A 20,593-nucleotide genomic window follows, 5' to 3' on the forward strand; every position below is an offset into this window, starting at 1 on the left:
TGGGCTGAACACATTTCAGAAGTGTGGGTTCTTTTTCTCTCCCTGACAGACACTTCAGGGAAGGAAGATTGGTGACTCTCCCCTTTCTTGGGCAAAGGGCTTTAAGAGGATAGGATAGCTCTTCAGTATGTGGTCCCTTAAAATTTCACACTATAACATGCTCACCACACATAGTTTCAAACAATCCAATAGATATTTGTATTTTATCTTGTAATAGCTTCTATTTCATACTCCAGACTCTGCCTTAGCTAATTTCAAACCCTGGCTTTGTTATTCTCTACAAGAACTTGCTTCTCCCAAAACTCCAGATTTGTTGTTTGTTTTGAAACTTTAACTATCAAAAGTATTAAAGAAAATTTGCAAAATTCCATCTTCTGTATTTGTCCGTTATTGTTGATGCAGTTGTAAAAATCAGAAAAAATACATTCCTTTTCTATGTACATTTCCAAGCTCTATAGCAGATCTTTAGTAAGACCTAGAATAATAAAAAAATCAAATATTGTTCAGCTGCTTAATAGAAAAACAAATTATGATAAATTTGTCTGCTAGAATACTACCCAATATATACAATTTTAAAAGTTTGCTATACCCAACTACAAGATGAAATACCTAATCACTTAAGGTAGGCCAAACAAATAAGAATATATACCATGTTATTTCATTTTTATACATTCTGATAAATTAAAATGACTTGGCAGCAATGTAAAGATCAGTAGTTGCCAGGGAAATGGTAGAAGGAAGAAAGGGAAAAGGAGGAAGACTACAGAAGAGGAAAAGGAAATGCTGAGAATTCTCTTGTCCACTTTGATAATGATGACGGTTACCTCATGTTTATCAATTGTACACTTTAAATATGTGAAAGTTTATTGCATGTAAACTAAACTTATAAAATGTATCACAAGCAAACAACTGGAAACTTAGACAAGAAAGGAGTGATAGAAAGATAGAAAAAATGTATGTTAAATTTCAAAAATACTTAGAAATGTATTTGCCTAACCCTAGTTCTCACCGTGTTTTTAGGTGAATGTTAGAATGCAGCACAATCACACATGTTCTGCCTACAGAAAGTGGGTTCCACAACCACGCTAGGCACCCCCAGCTCTGTCCTGGAGTTGGTTCAGGGATAAGTGGGGCACAGGCGCAGGTACCGGGGCTTACTCATCCCAGACATGAGCCCTTAGACACATACAGAGCACCTTTTCCATGTGTGGTTTACTTCCACATCTGTAAGTGGAGAAACCATTGGCTGTGACAAAACATAATTTACACAAGTATGTACAAATAAAATAGCGTGATCAGTTCAAAGTGTTTATCACAGCATAACTTTATAAGACAACATATTTTCCAATACCATCATATTCACCAAATTCCTGCAAGGCACAGTCATATTATCCGGGTACTGCCTTCTCCTCAGGCGTCCCACCCCAGTGCTTGCTATATAGTAGGAGACATGCAAATATCGTCCTCCCTCTGCTGATGAAAACCAGCCCAGCCCTGACTCTGCAGCTCTGGGAGAGGAGCCCCAGCCTAGGATTCCCAGGAGTTTCCACTTGGTGACCAGCACTGAACACAGACCACCAGCCATGGAGTTCGGGCTGAGCTGGGTTTTCCTTGTTGCTATTTTAAAAGGTAATTCATGGTGTACTAGAGATACTGAGTGTGAGGGGACATGAGTGAGAGAAACAGTGGATATGAGTGGCAGTTTCTGACCAGGGTGTCTCTGTGTTCGCAGGTGTCCAGTGTGAGGTGCAGCTGGTGGAGTCTGGGGGAGGCTTGGTACAGCCTGGAGGTTCCCTGAGACTCTCCTGTGCAGCCTCTGGATTCACCTTCAGTGACCACTACATGCAGTGGGTCCGCCAGGCTCCAGGGAAGGGGCTGGAGTGGGTAGGTTTCATTAGAAGCAAAGCTTATGGTGGGACAGCAGAATACGCCGCGTCTGTGAAAGGCAGATTCACCATTTCCAGAGATGATTCCAAAAGCATCGCCAGTCTGCAAATGAGCAGCCTGAAAACCGAGGACACGGCCGTGTATTACTGTGCTAGGGACACAGTGAGGCGAGGTCAGTGTGAGCCCAGACACAAACCCCCCTGCAGGGGCGCGCGGGGCCTCCAGGGGGCGCTCGGGACCCACTGAGGACGGGACAGGTCCCAGGAGCAGGTGCAGGGGGAGGTTTCCTTTGTCCTCAGCTGGAGAAGTCAGGTTTGTGTTTGCAGAACTCTGGAGCATTCTAGGCTGTGATATTTCATTACTTGTATTTATTATGAATTTGTTATCATTAGTGTTAAAATATTATTAAAATTCCATATAGATTTTTAAAATATATACTTTCAAGAAATATACATTGCTAATTATTTGCACTGATTCTTCCAGACTTTTATTAACATTTGTTGACATTAGCAACTGCATAGCTATAGGGACATATATTTATACACACAGAAAGATGTATAGGCCGGGTATGGTGGCTCACACCTGTAATCCCAGCTACTCGGGAAACTGAGGCAGGATAATTGCTTGAACCCTAGAGGTGGAGGTTGCAGTGAGCCATGATTGGGCCACTGCACTCGAGCCTGGGTGACAGAGTGAGACTCTATCTCAAAAAAAAAAAAAAGTAAAAGAAAAAAGAAAAAAGAAAGATGCATAAATACACAGACCTATGCATATATGTGCAGGCATTCATATTAAACATTCCGATAAAATAATTCTGAAAATATGTCCTAAAGAAACAAACTTAATGATGACAAAAATATAAATTATTAGAGTAATTCATAATTGATTTGTTATTTTTACTTGTTTACGTGAATTGATTTATATTTGCTAATTTAAAAGTTGTATATTGTTCATTTCAAAAGAGCTAAGACTACATTTGAAATGTCACAATAGGCCGGGCGCGGTGGCTCAAGCCTGTAATCCCAGCACTTTGGGAGGCCGAGACGGGCGGATCACGAGGTCAGGATATCGAGACCATCCTGGCTAACACAGTGAAACCCCCTCTCTACTAAAAAATACAAAAAACTAGCCGGGCGAGGTGGCGGGCGCCTGTAGTCCCAGCTACTCGGGAGGCTGAGGCAGATAATTGCTTGAACCCTAGAGGTGGAGGTTGCAGTGAGCCATGATTGGGCCACTGCACTCCAGCCTGGGCGACAGAGCGAGACTCTGTCTCAAAAAAAAAAAAAAAGAAAAAAAGAAATGTCACAATAAATGATCAGAATTTGAAGCGATGAATGATAATTATCTTAATTATTTCTTATTTTTCTTAGTTATTCCATATTATATTCACAAATCATAATATTGCTTCTTGCCTTGTGAATATAAATAACAGTAATTTGTGAATTTACAATAAAATTTCTATTTTAAATTTTAAAATCTATCCCAGATCATTATCTTTTTCTTCACTTCTGGATCTCATTAGATCGTCTCAAGGCCCCATCGGCACCCCTGTCTCCTGAAGGCTTCAGGGAGTGGCTGCGGGACGGGCAGAAGCAGGTGCCCAGTGTGAATCCACACGACCTGGAGCCTTCCTCTCCTTGGATTAGGCCATCTCCTCGGGACCACAGCTGTAATAACTGGGCCAACATTGAGAATATATTAACATTTAAAACATGTGCTTGCAAATATTGTTATTTTCCTGTTGGCTGTCCCAGTTATGATTTTACACAAAATATTTGTAATTTTTCCTGATAAAACAGGTTAAAATATATCACTAGTTTATTAATTTTGCATAACTAATAATATAAAAGGTTCCACATGATTTTAGACAGGTTATAATTATCTGTGAAATTTGTGTTTATTAATTTTTCATTTAAATATATCACTTTTATCTTTCTTATTTCTGGGATTTTATTCTAGTATAGCTGAATACATTTTAATAATTATTATAAAAATCACATTTACATTTTGTATTTGAATTTTCATATATATTTTATGAAGATTTTAATTTCATTATAAAATATTGCCTACAATTGTCTATGTACTTTTTTTTTTAGATAAAATTAACATAAAAATGCATAGATTTTCAATGTACAGTTTGAGGGTTTCTGACAAATGTGTTCGCAAATAAAGAATTATTTAATTACTTTTTAGTGTGTACCCAGTAGTGGAATTGCTGGGTAAAATGATATCTCTGTTTTAAGTTCTTTGAGACATCTCCAGTCTGCTTTCCAAAGTGGCCAAGACTAATTCTTCTTCCCATCAACAGTATAAGTGTTCTCTTTTCTCCACAGCCCCACCAGCATCCATTGTATTTTGACTTTTTAGTGACAGCCATTCTGAGTGGTTGCACCTTCTGAAGCCGCACAGTTACAATCATCTGACCTTTGAGAAGGCAGGCGAAAACAAGCAGTAAGGAAGTAAACAAATGGTGCTGTTCAACAAATGGTGCTGGGACAACTGGCTAGCCATAAGATGAAGATTGAAGCCGGACGTCTCCCTTCAACATATGTAAAATTAACTCAAAATTGATGAACTATTTAAATGTAAGACTTCAAACCATAAAATCCTTGAAGACAACCTAGGAAATATTCTTCTCGACCCCAGCTTTGACAAAGAATTTTTGGCTAAGTATCCAAAAGCGATTGCAACAGAAACAAAAATAGACAAGTGGGACCTAATTAACTAAGGAGTTTCCGCTCAGCAAAATGAACAAACAGACAAACAAACAAGCAAACAAAACTATCAGCAGAATAATGAGACTACCTACAAAATGTTAGAAGATATTCACAAATGTTGCATCCAAGAAAGTCCTAATATCCAGAATCTATAGGAAATTTAAATGCAAATCAAGAAGCAAAAACAAATAACCCTATTAAAAGTGGGCTGATATTGTTGGTCTGTGTCCCCACCCAAATCTCAACTTGAATTTTATCTCCCAGAAATCCCACATGTTGTAGGAGGTACCCAGGGGGAGGTAATTGAATCATGGGGGCCCATTTTTCCTGTGCTGTTCTCGTGATAGTGAATAAATCTCACGAGATCTGATGGGTTTATCAGCAGTTCCTGCTTTTGCTTCTTCTTCATTTTCTCTTGCCACCACCAGCTAAGGAGTGCCTTTTGCCTCCTGCCATGCTTCTGAGGCCTCCCCAGCCACGTGGATATGTAAGTCGAATTAAAACTCTTTTTCTTCCCAGTTTCGGTTATGTCTTTATCAGCAGTTTGAAAATGGACTAATACATGGGCAAATGACACAAACAGACACTTCACAAAAGAATACATACAAGTGACCAGCAAATATATTTTTAAAATGCTAAACATCATTAATCATTAGAGAAATGCAAATAGAAAAATGTTCTGATTTCGGTCACTATAGCTCCATTTTTCTTGTTTTGAAGTTCATATAAATGGAATCAAATATTATAGATCATTTTTTGTAAGGGGCTACTTTTGCTATTTGTGAGGTTCATTCATGTAATTGCATCTATCAAGGTTTTGTCATCATGTATAAATACATACATATGTACTCATACACATGTAGGTATTTCATGTCTGAATCAGTCCATTACATTAATAAATGACAGTTTCTTAAATAAATAAATTGGTTCATAAAGTGAATAAGTGATTATATATATACCCATTTTCCTGTTGATGGAATTTAAATTTGTTTCCAATAAAAATATCATAAACAAAACTATTATAAATATCTTCATACAAGTTATTCTGTTTATATTCTCACATGTTTTTGATAAAATATGTGTTAATATAAGCATGCATTATAACTTTTCAGCTTTATGGAGCTATCACCGACAAATAAAATTGTATGTATTTAAGGTACACCACTTGATGTCTTGATATACTTGGGGAAATGCTCATCATGATCAAGGTAATTGGCATGCCTACCATCTCAGAGAGTTATCATTTTGTGCCTTTAATTTATTGTGTGTGTGTGAAAAAAACACCTAAGATTTACTCTCTGGCGAAAGATACGTTTTACAGTATTCATTGGTATAGTCACATTGCTGTATGTTTGATCTCTAGAACTATTTCAACCTGTGTTTTAGTCCATTTTCACCCAAATATAAGGAACTACCTGAGACTGAGAAATTTAATTTATGAAGAAAAGTGGTTTAGTTGGTTTATAGTTCCACCAGCTTAACAGGAGGCATTACTGGGAGGCATCAGCAAACTTACAGTCATCATGGAAACTGAAGGAGAAGCAAGGACCTTCTTCACATGCTGGCAGGGGAGAGAGAGAAAGAGCAAGGGGAGAAGTGCCACACTTTTAAACCATGAGATCTTGTGAGAACTCTATCACAAGAACAGCAAAGGGGAAGGCCAACCCCATGATTCAATCACTCCCCATCACACCCTTCCTACAACACTTGGGCATTAAAATTGGACATGAGATTTGGGTGGAAACAGAGAGTGAAACCATATCATTCCACCCCTGGCCCATCACAAATCTCATGTCCTTCTCACATTGCAAAATATAGTTATCCCCTCTCAACAGTCTTCCAGTCTTAACTCATTTCAGCATTATCACAAAAATCTACAATCTAAAGTCTTCTTTGAGACAAGGTAAGTTTTTCCACCTATAAACCGGTAAAATCAAAAGTAAGTTACTTCCAAGATACAATGGGGTGCATGGACTGGGTAAATGCTCCCATTCCAAATGGGAGAAATTGGCCACAACAAAGGAGCTACAGGCCCCATGCAAGTCCAAAACCCAGCAGGGCAGTCATTACATCATAAAGCTCCAAAATAATTTCCATTTACTTCATGTCTCACATCCAGGACACACTGATGCAAGAGGTTGTCTCCCAAGGCCTTGGGAAGCTCCACCCTGTGGCTCTGTAGGGTACAGTCCCCATGGCTGCTTTCGTAGGCTGCCATTGAGTTCCTATGGCTTTTCCAGGCACACCGTGCAAGCTGTTGTAGATCTACAGTTCTGGAGTCTGAAGGAAGGTGGCACTCTTATCACAGATCCACTAGGCAGTGCCCCAGTGGGAACTCTGTGTGGGGGATCCAACACCATATTTTTCTTCTACACTGGCCTAGTTGAGATACTCCATTAGGGCTCAGCCCCTGCATCACACTTCTGCCTGAATATCCAGGCATTTTCCTACATCATCTGACATCTAGGAGGAGGTTCCCAAACCTCAACTCTTGCCTTATGTGCACCAGCAGGCTCAACACCACGTGGAAGGAAGCAAACCTTAGGGTTTGCACCCTCTGAAGCAATGGCCTGAGCTGTACCTTGGCTCCTTTTAGCCATGGCTGGCATGAGAGGGACAGGGATGTAAGCTGCCGTGTCCCGAGGCTGCACAGAGCAGTCAAGTCCTGGGCCTGGACCATGAAACCATCTTTGTCTACTGAGCTTCTGGACCTGTGATGGGAGGGGCTGTGGAAAAGATCTCTGAAATGCTCTGGAGACATTTATCCCTTTGGGCTCCTCATGATTTAACGCAAATTTCTGCAGCCAGCTTGAATTGCTCCCCAAGAAATGGGATCTTCTTGTCTACCACATGGACAGGTTGTAATTTTTTTTTCAACCTCTTATGCTCTGCTTCCCTTTTCAACCTAAGTTCACATTTCAGACCATCTCTTCGTGAATGCATATGACTTACATTTTCAGAAACAGCCAGGGCAAATCTTGAATGCTTTGCTACTTAGAAATTTCTTCTGCCAGATACCTTAAATCATCTCTCCCTAGTTCAACATTTCTCAGACCTCTAGGGCAAGGGCAAAATGCCACTAGTCTTTTTGCTAAAGCAATGCAAGTGTCCTGTGTCCTGTCCCTCTCATGCCAGCCATGGCTAAAAGGGACCAAGGTACAGCTCAGGCCATTGTTTCAGAGGGTGCAAGCTCTAAGCTTTGGTTGCTTCCACGTGGTGTTGCGTCTGCTGGTGCACATAAGGCAAGAGTTGAGGTTTGGGAACCTCCTCCTAGATTTCAGATGATGTATGAAAATGCCTAGATATTCAGGCAGAAGTCTGATGCAGGGGCTGAGCCCTAATGGAGTATCTCAGTTAAAAGTGTGTAAGCTCTACTTTGGTTAGCAAGAAGTTCTTCCTCTTCATTTGAGATCACCTCAGCCTGGATTTTATTGTCCATATCATTATCAGCATTTTGGTCAAAACCATTCAACAAGCTTCCGTGAGGTTTCAAACATTTCCACATCTCCCTGTCTTCTTGTGAGTCCTCCAAATTTTCCCAACCTCTGCCCATTACCCAGTTACAAAGTCACTTCCACATTTTTAGGTATCTTAATAGCAGTGCCCACTCCTGGTGCAAATTTTCTGTATTAGTCCGTTCTCACACTGCTATTAAGAACTACCTGAGACTGGGTAATTTATGAAGCAAAGAGGTTTCATTGGCTCACAGTTCTGCAGGCTAAACAGGAAGTATTACTGGGAGGCATCAGGACACACAATGATGGCAGAAGGTGAAGGGGAAGCAAGAACCTTCTTCACGTGGTGGCAGGAGAGAGATAGCAAGTGAGTGGGGAGGTGCCACACTTTTAAAACATCAGATCTCTTGAGAATTTTTTCAGGAGAACAGCAAAGAGGAAGGCCACCCCATGACCCAGTCACCTTATATTAGGCCCTTCCTTCAACATGCAGGGATTACAATTTGACATGAGATTTGAGTGGGAACACAAAGCCAAACCACATCGACTTGACGTTTTCACCCTTTGACAAACATCACCCAATTTTTTCCTCCTCCCAGTCCCTGGGAACTACTATTCTACTCCGCTTCGGAGAGCTTGAATATTTTAGATTCTACATATAAATGAGATCACGCAGCATTTGTCTTTCTGTGTCTGGCTAATTTCACTTGGCATAATGTTCTCTATATGTTGTAAATGTAAGAATTTCCTTGTTTTCAAAGGCTGAATAACGTTCACTTTTATGTAGGTGTAAGCCACATTTTGTCTGTTTGTTCATAGATGGATATTGACTTATTTTCCAAATCTAGGCTATTGGGAATAATCTCACAATGAACATATACTTGACACACTTCTTTTATTTTCTCTAGATGCATACTCAGAAGTGGATATATTCTATGTTCAATTCACTGAGTAATCTTCATGTTGTTTTTCATAATGGCTGTACTCATTTACATTTTGTTCCAAACCATACATGGATACCTTCGTACCACATTTTCAGGTCTTTTTAAGTCTTGAATCTGTTTTTACCTGATTTCTCTGTATTGTGTGAGGTAAGGTCCATTTTTTTTCTTCTGCATATGGATGCCCAGTTTTCACACCACTTGTTGAAGAGACTGTTTTTTCTCTATTGTGTGTCCTTGGCAATTTGTCAAAGATCAGTTTTTTGGGAAGGAATGGGTTGATTCCCAGGTTGTCCACAATGTTCCATCGGATTATATGTCTGTTTAAATGTCAGCATTATACTGTTTTGATTTATATAGATTTGATTTTGAAATTATGAATATGAGTTAAATTTTGCCCAAAATTACTTTGGCTATTTAAGGGCTTTTGTATTTTTATATAAACTGAAGAACTTTTTAACATTTTTGTAAAAACATGCCATGAAGATTATTTATTTATTTTATTGGCACATAATAGACATACCTCTTTTATGGGAACATGTAATATATTGATACATTTATAAACGTGTAAAGATCCGATCAGGATTGATATATCTATCATGTTAAACACGTATATTTTCTTTATGCTAGACACATTGGAATGACTGTTTTCTAGCTATTTTAATGTGCATATTAGATTATTATTAACTATAGTCACCTTACTGATCTATCAGCCATTTAGGTTTTATTTCTCCTATATAACTATATATCTGAATTCAGTAATCCACCTCTCTTTATCCCCTTCTCTCTTGTATCCACCCAGGCTTCACTCAGTTCATGCAAAACCTGGCAGGTCACAGGCTAAAAACACAAAATGCAGAAGCTTTTAATCAACTGAAAGGGCTGAAGCCTTTTGTCAAAGAATTATTTCAAGACACAGAGAACACAGATAAATGATAAATAAAATATATTCACATCCCGTTAAGGGTGGAAATAGAGGAAAGTTTACCGAAATGTGTCCAAAGGGCCCGCCCTGTGGCTCGATTCTGTCTCAGTCCCAATGTTAGGATTCTCCCAGGATTTTGTGGCTAGCTCGTCACACCTCATCAAGAATCAACCTCTGCTGATCCCTCACAGTGTTTATTTAATCGGATAACCAATTTGTCTATAAATTGTAGAGTTGAAATACAAAAAATATTCGTTTGTAGTAATATGGCACAAATTAAGCAAAGATGATAACTAGATATTTTTCATTCATTTTTATTTAAAATCAGGGGCTAAGCATTGATATTTATAAATAACATCTGTGACTCTCTCAGCAGTTTTCTCTTCTGAGGATATGACCTGGGGTGGCAGTTTTCTTAGCTTCAGTGTTACCACTTTTTGCATTGAATTCCACCTTTATATTTGCCCAGAATCTGGGATAAAGGGATGCGTCTAAGAGTTCCCTAACTTGTCCATTTTGGTGGGTGTTCCAGAGTACATGAGATGCTCTTTTGTTCACAAAACAGCCCAATGCCATGCACTGTCCTCAAATATGTTTATTTTCTAGTTTGACAAATTGGAAAATTCTAATAAATACAATCACTTCTGTCATCTGGGCTGATTTTACATCAGATAGAGGATTGTGTTCTATGGAAAAGCTTACATTAGTAACATCAATTTTAGTCAAAAACCTAGAGTTTTATTATTGAGCATGATTCACAAAATTATATTAGGTCGAGGTTATCAGTGGGAGTGTCTAATTCCCTTGTATGTCCAGGGTCTTCCCTATGAACATGAAGCATTTATGAGCACAGTCATAGTTTCCAGCCATGCTTCTCCCTGTCTCACTATCACCACAAACTAACTATGGCCTCACCTGGAACCTGGGTTAATTTCCAAATAAGTTATTTTTTAATCTTTATGCCTCTAGATTATTATGTGAGGCTATTTCAGTAGAAAGTGAAAAATAACATTTGTACTGACTAACGACAGAGAAAATCACGGGTAAAATGCAAAGCCTAGACGTGAGAGGCTCCAGGCCTGGAGAATGCAACAGTTCATGTGTGCAGGCAGTTTCTTTGCCCAGTTCTACACTGACACACCCAGCACGTCAGCTTCATGCCAGATTGGACTCCTATTATGTAGTAAGACATGGCAATGACATTCTCAAGGGTCACCCACAGATATGAAAATTGGTGGGAACAGGGGAGGAGATGACTCTTCAATTCTCTGAAGGACTGAAAAAGCCTGGCCAAACCCGGGTGCTGTGGCTCATGCCTGTAGTCCCAGCACTTTGGGAGGCCGAGGTCGGCGGATCACCTGAAGTTGGGAGTTTGACACCAGCCTCACCAACATAGAGAAACCCTGTCTCTACTAAAAATACAAAATTACCTGGGCATTGTGGTGCACACCTGTAATCCCAGTTACTCAGGAGGCTGAGGCAGGAGAATCGCTTGAACCCAGGAGGCGGAGGTTGCAGTGAGCCGAGATCGCACCATTGCACTCCAGCCTGGGTGACAAGAGTGAAACTCCCGTCAAAAAAAAAAAAAAAAAAAAAAGAGAGACATGCAAAGGGCAGACAGATCATACGTAGATAATATTCAGGAAAATGCAAATTCACAATAAGATGCCTTTTCACCCTTCATCTCGGCTAGAAAGTCTGTTGTCTGAAGGACAATAAATAAATAAATAAATAAATAAATAAATAAATATCAAAATCTGGCCAGGATGCCTAGAAAGGAAAACTCTTATAGACCACTGGTGGAAATGTGAATTAGTACAGCTATCAAGGGAAAAAAAAATGGAACTACCATATAATCCAGCAATCCAACTGCTGAGCATATACCTATTTAAATAATTAAAAGAAAAAACTAATATTGGAGAGATACCTGTACACCTATGTTTACCGCAGCCCTAATCACAATAGCTAAGATATGAAATCAACGTATGTGTCCATCAACAGTTGAACGGATAAATAAAACGTGACATATTTACACAATGGAATATTATTCAGCCTTAGCAATGAAATTCTGCCGTTTGAAGCAACATGGATGGAACTGGACACCGTTATCTTGAGTGAAACAAGCCAGACACAGACAAATAAATACAGCGTTTCTGTGTTATACGGAATTTTTTAAGAAGTTGGTGTTCCAGAAGTAAATAGTAGAGTAGTGGTTATGAGAGGCTGGGAATGGGGGGAAACTGAGAGATAAGAAGAGTTTTGTTAACAGACGCACAATCACAGGTAGACAGGAGGGATGTGCTCTAGTGTCCCACAGCACAGTATGGTGATTACAGCTAACAACATATTGTACGTTTTCTGTTTACGAGTAATCAGAAGAGAGAACTTTGTATGCTACCAACACAAATTAATGTTAGTGTCTGAGCTGATTAATTGGCTCATTGTTCTGATTTTGGTCATACCTCCAGGCACACATGTATTGAAATGTCACAATGTACCCATAAGTATAAACAGTTATTATATGCCCACTTAAAACACTCTTTAATTAAAAATAATTTCATTGGCGTACATTACAGATGATTCAACACAGAGACAGGAATAAATGCCATTTTTCTTTGAAATAGCAAATTAACTAACAATGTAGTTACATTCATTTGCACCAAACTGTGTATTTGATCATGCTAAGTATAGACAGACTTAGGCATAAAATAATATATTTTAATTTTAGACTACTACTTATTACTATAAATGTAAATAATTTTAAAACAGCTAGGTAGGATGAATAAAGTTCAGGAAATGTGTGTGTTGTCTGCGATGTGTAAGCTTTTTCTTGTGTACCACTCTGTCCGTGGTGTATGTGTGGTGTGTGTGTCTGTATCTGTGTTTACTCTGCTTGGGGTTCTCTGTGATTCCAGGATCTGTAGTTCAGTGTCTTTCACAAAATGCGGAAAATTCTTAGCCATTATTTTTTCAAATACTTTCTCTGTATTTATAATTTCTCCTTCTCAGATTTAAAATATACATATACTATAATTTTGATATTAATGTTTAGTTTCTTTCTTCACTTTCTTTTCTTTACAATTTACTTTGTGAAATTTCTAGTGACATTTTAAGCGCATGGTTTCATTTAAAAGCTGAGCCAGCTCTACTGAGGACTGTGCCCAAAGCTGGCTCGATGTTTATACGGCATTCCTTTTGATTTCTTATGCATTTCCATTTGATTTCTTCTTAGCATTTTGATATTTCAGTTGCCTATTTAGTCCTGCATTATGTTCACAGTTGCTTTAAGAGATTCTTGCATATGAATTAGAGCTACTTTACATATATTGTTTAACTAGATCATTATAATATCTGTATCATTTACAAATCTCGTGCTGATCATTCATTTATTACAACTTTGTTATTTCTCATTAATTTACGTAATAATTGTTGATAGCCACACATGTTGGGATGGACAGTTGTTATTGGTCTATTATTTCATTTTGTGCATTTTCTGCCTGTATTGGATCACACTTTATCTTTGCCAGGACTTTATTGTGGAAGTGTCTGTGAATCTTCTCAGAGCTACATTTGACATTTTCTTTTGCAGTGGACATCAGAGTTGAAGTCTGTTCTTCTGTGTCCACCAGAGACTTCAGATCCTCCAGTGATAGCTTGTTTTTCTTTCCTGCTTGGCTTTGCCGCTTCACCTTGTTCCCTCTTCCAGAGAATCATGTTCAGCTCCCTTAGGTGGATTAAAATGTTATTTAAGTGACAATTGTGAAACTGGTGGAAAACAATAGAATAAAGGGATATTTTCTGACCTGTCATGGGTCCATATTGTGATCCTGAGTCTGGGTGTCAGCTTTCCAGGGTTTCTGAACTTCCTCCTGATGAGATGTCCATCTGTGTGTTCTTGCTCTTTCCCCTGGGGTGGAGTCCTCTTGTTTTCCCCAGTTGTTCCCTCCCACAGCTCCAATGTTCTCTTTTGGTGTTATCACCTTCCAGATTTGCTGACTTGAACTGCAGATTAGGGCTCTGATTAAATAAGAAAGAGAGGGGAGGTAGTTCTCAATGGAACTCAGGTGAAGACCCCTTTTCCCATCTCAGTTCCTAAGCGGTGCCCCCAAGATACTGCTTTTGTGGCTTGCCCCTGCAGAGTAATTTCTTAGTTCTCCAATGGGGTGGGTCTGAATGCTTTTCAGAAGTGTGGGCACTTTTTCCCTCCTAGACAGACACATTGGACCAAAAGATTTCTCTGACTGTCCCCATTCTGGGGGAAAGGGATTCAATAGGATAGGAAAGCTCTTCAGGATGTGGTCTCTTAAAAATTCACACTATAGCACATTTACCACACTTGACTTCAAGCAATCCAATGTATAAGTGTGTTTTTATCTTGTAGCAGCCTACATTTTAGACATATGCTGCCTCAATTCAACTCATACCCCAGCCTTGTTACTCTCAACAAGTCTCAACTTGTCTCTCCCTAGATTTCACATTTGATGTTTATGTTAAAACTTCAAGTATCTAAAGTATTATGAAAAAAAATTTGGCTAGTTGCAGTGGCTCACACCTGTAATCCTAACGCTTTGGGAGGCCAAGGTGAGTGGATCACCTGAGGTCAGGAGTTTGAGACTAGCCTGGTCAACATGGTAAAACCTGTCTCTACTAAAAATACAAAAATGTTAGCCTAGCATGGTGGCAGGCACCTGTAATCCCAGCTACTCAGGAGGCTGAGAAGGGAGAATCACTTGAACCCAGGAGGCAGAGTTTGCAAGTCATACCATTGCATTCCAGCATGGGCGACAGAGTGAGACTCAGTCTCCAAAAAAAATTGAAAAATTCCAGCTTCTCTGCCTATGTGTTATTGTTGATATTGTTGTTGAAAAAATAAGTAAAATATGTTATTCATCTATGTCCATTTCCAAGCTGTGTAGAAGATTTTTTAGTAAGACCCAGAGTAATAAAAGAATGCAAATATTGTTAAGCTGCTTAAAAGAAAAACAAATTATGGTAAATGTGTTCACTGGAATACTACCCATCACTTATAATAAATTAATGCCTGAGACACAGAACAACAAGGTAAAATATCTAAGTATTTATGCTGAGTAAAATAAGTCAAACAAATAAGAATACATACTATGTTATTTCATTTTTATAAATTTTGATAAATAAAAATGCATCTAAAGTAACATAATGAAGATCAGTAGTTGCCTGGGGAAATGGTAGAAGGGAAGGGGACAGGAGGAGGAATACAGTAGAACAAGAGGAAACATTGAGAAGAATTCACTTGTCCACTTTCTTGATAATGATGACAGTCACATCGTGTTTATTAATTGTACATTTTAAATGTGTGAAGTATATTACCTTTCAATTAAGCATCATAAAATGTATTACAAGCAAACAAATGGAAACTTAGAAAGACAGAAAAAATAAGTTAACTGTCAGAAGTACCTGAAAATTAATGTGCCTGGACCCTAGTTCTCTCCATATTTTCAGGCAAGTGCTGGAGTGCAGCGAAACCACATGTGCTCTTCTTATGGAAAGTGGGTTCTGATAAAAACACTAACACACCCAGCTTTGTCCTGGAGTTGGTTAAGGAGCAGTCACAGCCAGTGATGAGGAGCACGGGGCAAATTACTGGGGTTCACTCATTCCAGACAGGAGCTCCTAGATGTGCACAGAGTCCCCTCCATGTGTGGGTTCACTTTCACATCCGTAAATGGAGAAAATACTGACTCTTACATAACATAGCTTACACAAATATTTAAAAATGAAATAGGGTGATCATGGCAAAGTGTTTATCACAGCACAGTTTCATAAGACAGCGTATTTTCCAAATACCATCATTTTCATAAAACTTCTGCAGGGCACCGTCGCCTTCAAGCGTCCCACCTAGAGCTTGTTATGTATTAGGAGACGTGCAAATAGGGCCCTCCCTCTACTGATGAAAACCGACCCAACCCTGACCCTGCAGCTCTGAGAGAGGAGCCTTAGCCCTGGGTTCCAAGAACTTCCACTTGGGGATCAGCCCTGAACACAGAGGACCCACCATGGAGTTGGGGCTGAGCTGGGTTTTCCTTGTTGCTATTTTAGAAGGTGATTCAGGGAAAACTAGAGAGATTGAGTGTGAGTGGATATGAGTGTGAGAAACAGTGGATTTGCGTGGCAGTTTCTGACCAGGATGTCTCTTTGTTTGCAGGTGTCCAGTGTGAGGTGCAGCTGGTGGAGTCTGGGGGAGGCTTGGTAAAGCCTGGGGGGTCCCTGAGACTCTCCTGTGCAGCCTCTGGATTCACCTTTGGTGATTATGCCATGAGCCGGGTTCGCCAGGCTCCAGGGAAGGGACTGGAGTGGGTCTCATCCATTAGTAACACTGGTAAAACCATATACTACGCTGACTCCGTGAAGGGCCGATTCACCATCTCCAGAGACAACGCCAAGAACTCGCTGTCTCTGCAAATGAGCAGCCTGAGAGCCGAGGACACGGCCGTGTATTACTGTGCTAGGGACACAGTGAGGGGAGGTCAGTGTGAGCCCAGACACAAACCTCCCTGCAGGGGTCCCCGTGACCACCAGGGGGCGCCCGGGACACAAACCTCCCTGCAGGGGTCCCCGTGACCACCAGGGGGCGCCCGGGACACAAACCTCCCTGCAGGGGTCCCCATGACCACCAGGGGGCGCCCGGGACACAAACCTCCCTGCAGGGATCCCCGTGACCACCAGGGGGCGCCCGGGACACAAACCTCCCTGCAGGGGTCCCCGTGACCACCAGGGGGCGCCCGGACACTGAGCTCGGGGCTGTCTCCAGGGCAGGGGCAGGTGCTGCTAAGGCCTGGCTTCCTGTCATGGTCTGCAGCTGCCTCATTGTCAAATTTCCCCAGGGAACGTCTCCAGATTTACAATCTGTACTAACGGTTCATGTCTGTAAACGCAAAACTTTTCTTCTTCCTTTTTGTTCCTATTTCTTTGTTTTGTTTTGTTTTTTACAGTAGGACACATCCTCACCTCCACAGAACCCACAGTGTCACTTTGGGGGCAGAAATAATTATTTCGTGGTCAACAGGATAAAAGTCCTGAGGATGCTCAGGGGAACCTGGAGAGTGTTTTCCAGTTAGACCCAGGGCAGAGACCTCCATGGGAATCTCTGGTTAGAACAGGCTTTGAGTTCTGATAGGAGCCAAGAGAGAGGCTCACCCAGGATCAGCGTCCTTAAAACCGCATGGTTTTCACAGCTATTCCCCCTCATCTTGTAAAACTGTGCACATGTGACTCAGACTGATTCAGTGAACTCTCTTTCTTCTAATTCATCTTCCTTCCCTGTAGACTTGATTCTCACAGTTCCCTTTCTTCTTCTCTTCCCTGAAAACTGAGTATGTGTTATCTGTAGTCAAAATCCCAGGGCTCAGGTCTGCAGGACCTGGGTAATCTGAGGGGACTTTCTCACTCACCCTTGCCTGCACTCTCCTGCTGTCTTCTGTGAATGGAGACGTTTGGAAAATGAAGCGGACATTAGTCATGAAGGGAATAATACTAGTTTTCTCCAATGGGATACTGACGTAGAGCTTTTCACGCTGTCACAGAGTTTGGACTCTCACCTGTGACTTTGAGGAGTGCTGAAGATGGACACTCCATGGTGCTGTGAGCTCTGGATAATAGTAATTGTAGGGTCTGGCTAGGCAGCCTAAGGTCAATACTGCTGGTCATCGGGAAAGGCAGGCTGGAATTCCTGGGAAGACCTGCATCTGCCATCCACCATGGAGCCCCATCATCTTATGCTCTGACTGAGTCAGCCCCACCTCGATTATTTAGAACACTCTTCGTGACTTAGGAAAGAATAATGGCAGGCTCTACTAACCCCTGTATTTTGCAATGGGAGCAGCACCTTGGTTAGTGTGTGATTTAGTAGATGAGACAGTGGTGTAGTCAAGGTGACACATAAAATTTTTTGTTGCCGTTATGATATTTTATTTTATATTTGGCAATATAATGATGCTCATATTATAAATATTTCACTACATTGTTTGTGTCAGAGGCTTTGGAACTAGAACAACTTCATCTTGAATAGGGGCTAGGAAAAATAAGAATGAGACCTGCTGGGCTACATTCCCTGTAAGCTAAGGAGTTCTTAATCACAGGATGAGATAAGAGGTCTGCACAAGATCCGGGTCATAAAGACCTTACTGATGAAGGTTACAGCAAAGAAGCTGGCCAAAGCCCACCAAAACCAAGACAGTGACAAAAGTAACCTCTGTTTGTCCTCACTGCTCATTTTATGCTAATTATAATAACAAGCTAAAAGACACTGCCCCCAGTGCCATGACAGTTTACAAATGCCATGGCAACATCAGGAAGTTTCCCTAGATGGTCTAAAAAAGGGGAGAAATACTCAGCTTTGGAAACTTCTGGCAGATTCATGAATAATCCGTCCTTTGTTTAACATATAATCAAGAAATAACCATGAAAATGGACAACCAGCAGCCCATACCACTGCTCTGCCTGTGGAGTAACCATTCTTTATTCTTTTACTTTCCTAATAAACTCGCTTTCATTTTACTCTGCGGATTCACCCTGAATTGGGACCCCTTTCAAGTAACATTTGTGTTATTATTGGTTTTCTAAGCAGAAACCTCCAAGACGGAATGAAGTTTCCCTGAATTTTTAGAAGAAGAACATCCACCCCTTTGAGAGAAAATGCAGAGGGAGTGGAATGAAGCTGGGAAGTTGATCGTATATGAGGGAAGCCTACCTCTGAGTGAAGGAGAGAGGAAGGGTGGATTGAGTGGAAGGTTCCTATATTTCTGTGCTGTGTGTGCTGTGCAAGGAAGCTGCAAAATATAATTGAGTCTTGTGCAAGTGAGTGCTACCTCTCAGGGGAAACCCATGACTCCCAGAAATGGCTCTGCTTACAAATCATTATGAATGTAATTGCCAATGCTGAAGGTGGGGTGTGGTGAGAGGTGTTGGGTCATGAAGGCAGATCCCTCATAAATGACTTTATGGGGCACACTTGGTGACAATTGAGTTTGTGCTAACTTAGTTCAAGTGAAATCTAGTTCTTTAAAATACTCTAGGACTTTCCCCATCTCTTCTCTTGTACCTGCTCTAATTATGTAATTTGTTTGCTGCTGGTTTGCCTTCCTCCATGATTGTAAGCTTTCTGAGGTCCTCACCGAGATGCTGGCACCATGCTTCCTGCACAGCATGACCATTTGGAGTTGGATGGCCTGAAGGTGAGAAGAGACAAACCGGGTTAGTAGAACACATGTATCAAAACCAAACAAGGTGGTAGGGACAGCTTGAAAAAAAATTCCAAGGCTGCTGACATGCCCAGATAACTGGGCTGTAGTTAACGCCTGCTGAGATTTGGGCATGGGGCTGGGCTTTTGTTAGCTCCCTTGCACTTATTTTCTCAAAGATACCTCTGGATTAGGGGCACCCTGTTTATTCCCGTCACCTGGCATGATTTGCAGGATAATTGCTCAGAACTAAAATGTTGATGCAGATGTTTATATTCCCCATCCCTTTGTTTCTTCTGAGCTGCAGCCGGAGATTATTGGTTGGTTCACAGGAATAGGCAGAGTTAGTCTAAAATGGAGGCACATACTTAAAGCAATTGAAGAGATCAGAATTTAAAGACAAGCGTATGATGTTTTGAAACAAAACTTTTCTCTCTCCAGTTCTGATTTTTGTCAGAATGTAATCATTATAGGTCTGAGTTGTTTTCAAAATAAACTTTAGTCTTATGGTTGGCCTGATCATTTGCATAAAGTGCAGAAAGAATAATTAATAACAATTCTGTAGGAAAAGCCCGCAAGCACTAGGAACTTCACAGTCTAACAGCATGAGCACATGCGTCCTCGAGCAACTCTCTGAATATTTCCATGTCAGCCTGCTCCTATCTTAAATACCATCCCGTGGTATCCGCCTCAGGTACACTAATATGTGGTTCTCTCTGCAGGCTCCTCTCCTCAGATTTCAGAGTTTTTTTTTCCTCTATGGTATCAACTCAGATATGTTGAACGTTTTTTCTTTATTTGTAGTTTTTCATGTTTGTTGTTAATGAGATCAGGATAATATCGTAGTTTACTCATTTTTACATTCCCTTGCTGAGGAGCTGCTTTTCTCTATAAAATCCATTAACTGAGAAAACAAATCACCTTTTGTTACTGGTGAACAATTAAATAGTTTGGCACATATTTATGTACTGGAATCTAATGCAGCTTGAAATCAAGGCATGGCTCAATCATAAAAAACGTGGCTAAATTCTCAAGGAATTGTGCTGAGTGAAAGAAACTAAGGAATTAAGAGTAAATTTTATATGATTCACTTGTAGAAATTTTAGAAGATGACAATATTAAAAATTAACATGAAGAAGATTTAAATTTTTCTGAGAATATGGTGTTGGGAATAATGGGGATGTGAGTTAAATTTGAGAGGAATAAGAAAAGATTTAGGGATTAATTTAATTATTCAAGACTTGATTGAATTGCTGAGTGAATTGTTGCAAACATAGGTCTACATTTTTCAAATCATTCACTATAAATTTGAATTATTTATTTATTATACTTGAATAAAGCAATAACAAAGAAAGAAATGAATAGTTTTGCTAAAATGGAGCAATGAAAAAAACTGATATTGACAGAAGCAACATGACTAACTTCTGAAAATACACACACATGAACCGTGGTT

The 20,593-nt window shown here is 40.1% G+C and overlaps 2 gene segments (V, D, J or C); both read left to right on the plus strand.

Moving 5' to 3' along the window:
* The first annotated feature begins 1,510 nt into the window (after positions 1-1,510).
* Positions 1,511-3,409, plus strand: LOC105535128. The segment is given in 3 exon segments: positions 1,511-1,629; positions 1,733-2,049; positions 3,374-3,409. Coding segments are annotated over 3 exon segments (399 nt in total).
* A 12,475-nt stretch (positions 3,410-15,884) lies between these two features.
* Positions 15,885-16,522, plus strand: LOC105535134. The segment is given in 2 exon segments: positions 15,885-16,003; positions 16,107-16,522. Coding segments are annotated over 2 exon segments (462 nt in total).
* The last annotated feature ends 4,071 nt before the right edge of the window (positions 16,523-20,593 follow it).

This window comes from Mandrillus leucophaeus, unplaced genomic scaffold (genome assembly GCF_000951045.1).
Source record: "Mandrillus leucophaeus isolate KB7577 unplaced genomic scaffold, Mleu.le_1.0 Scaffold1418, whole genome shotgun sequence".
Classification (NCBI taxonomy): Eukaryota; Metazoa; Chordata; class Mammalia; order Primates; family Cercopithecidae; genus Mandrillus; species Mandrillus leucophaeus.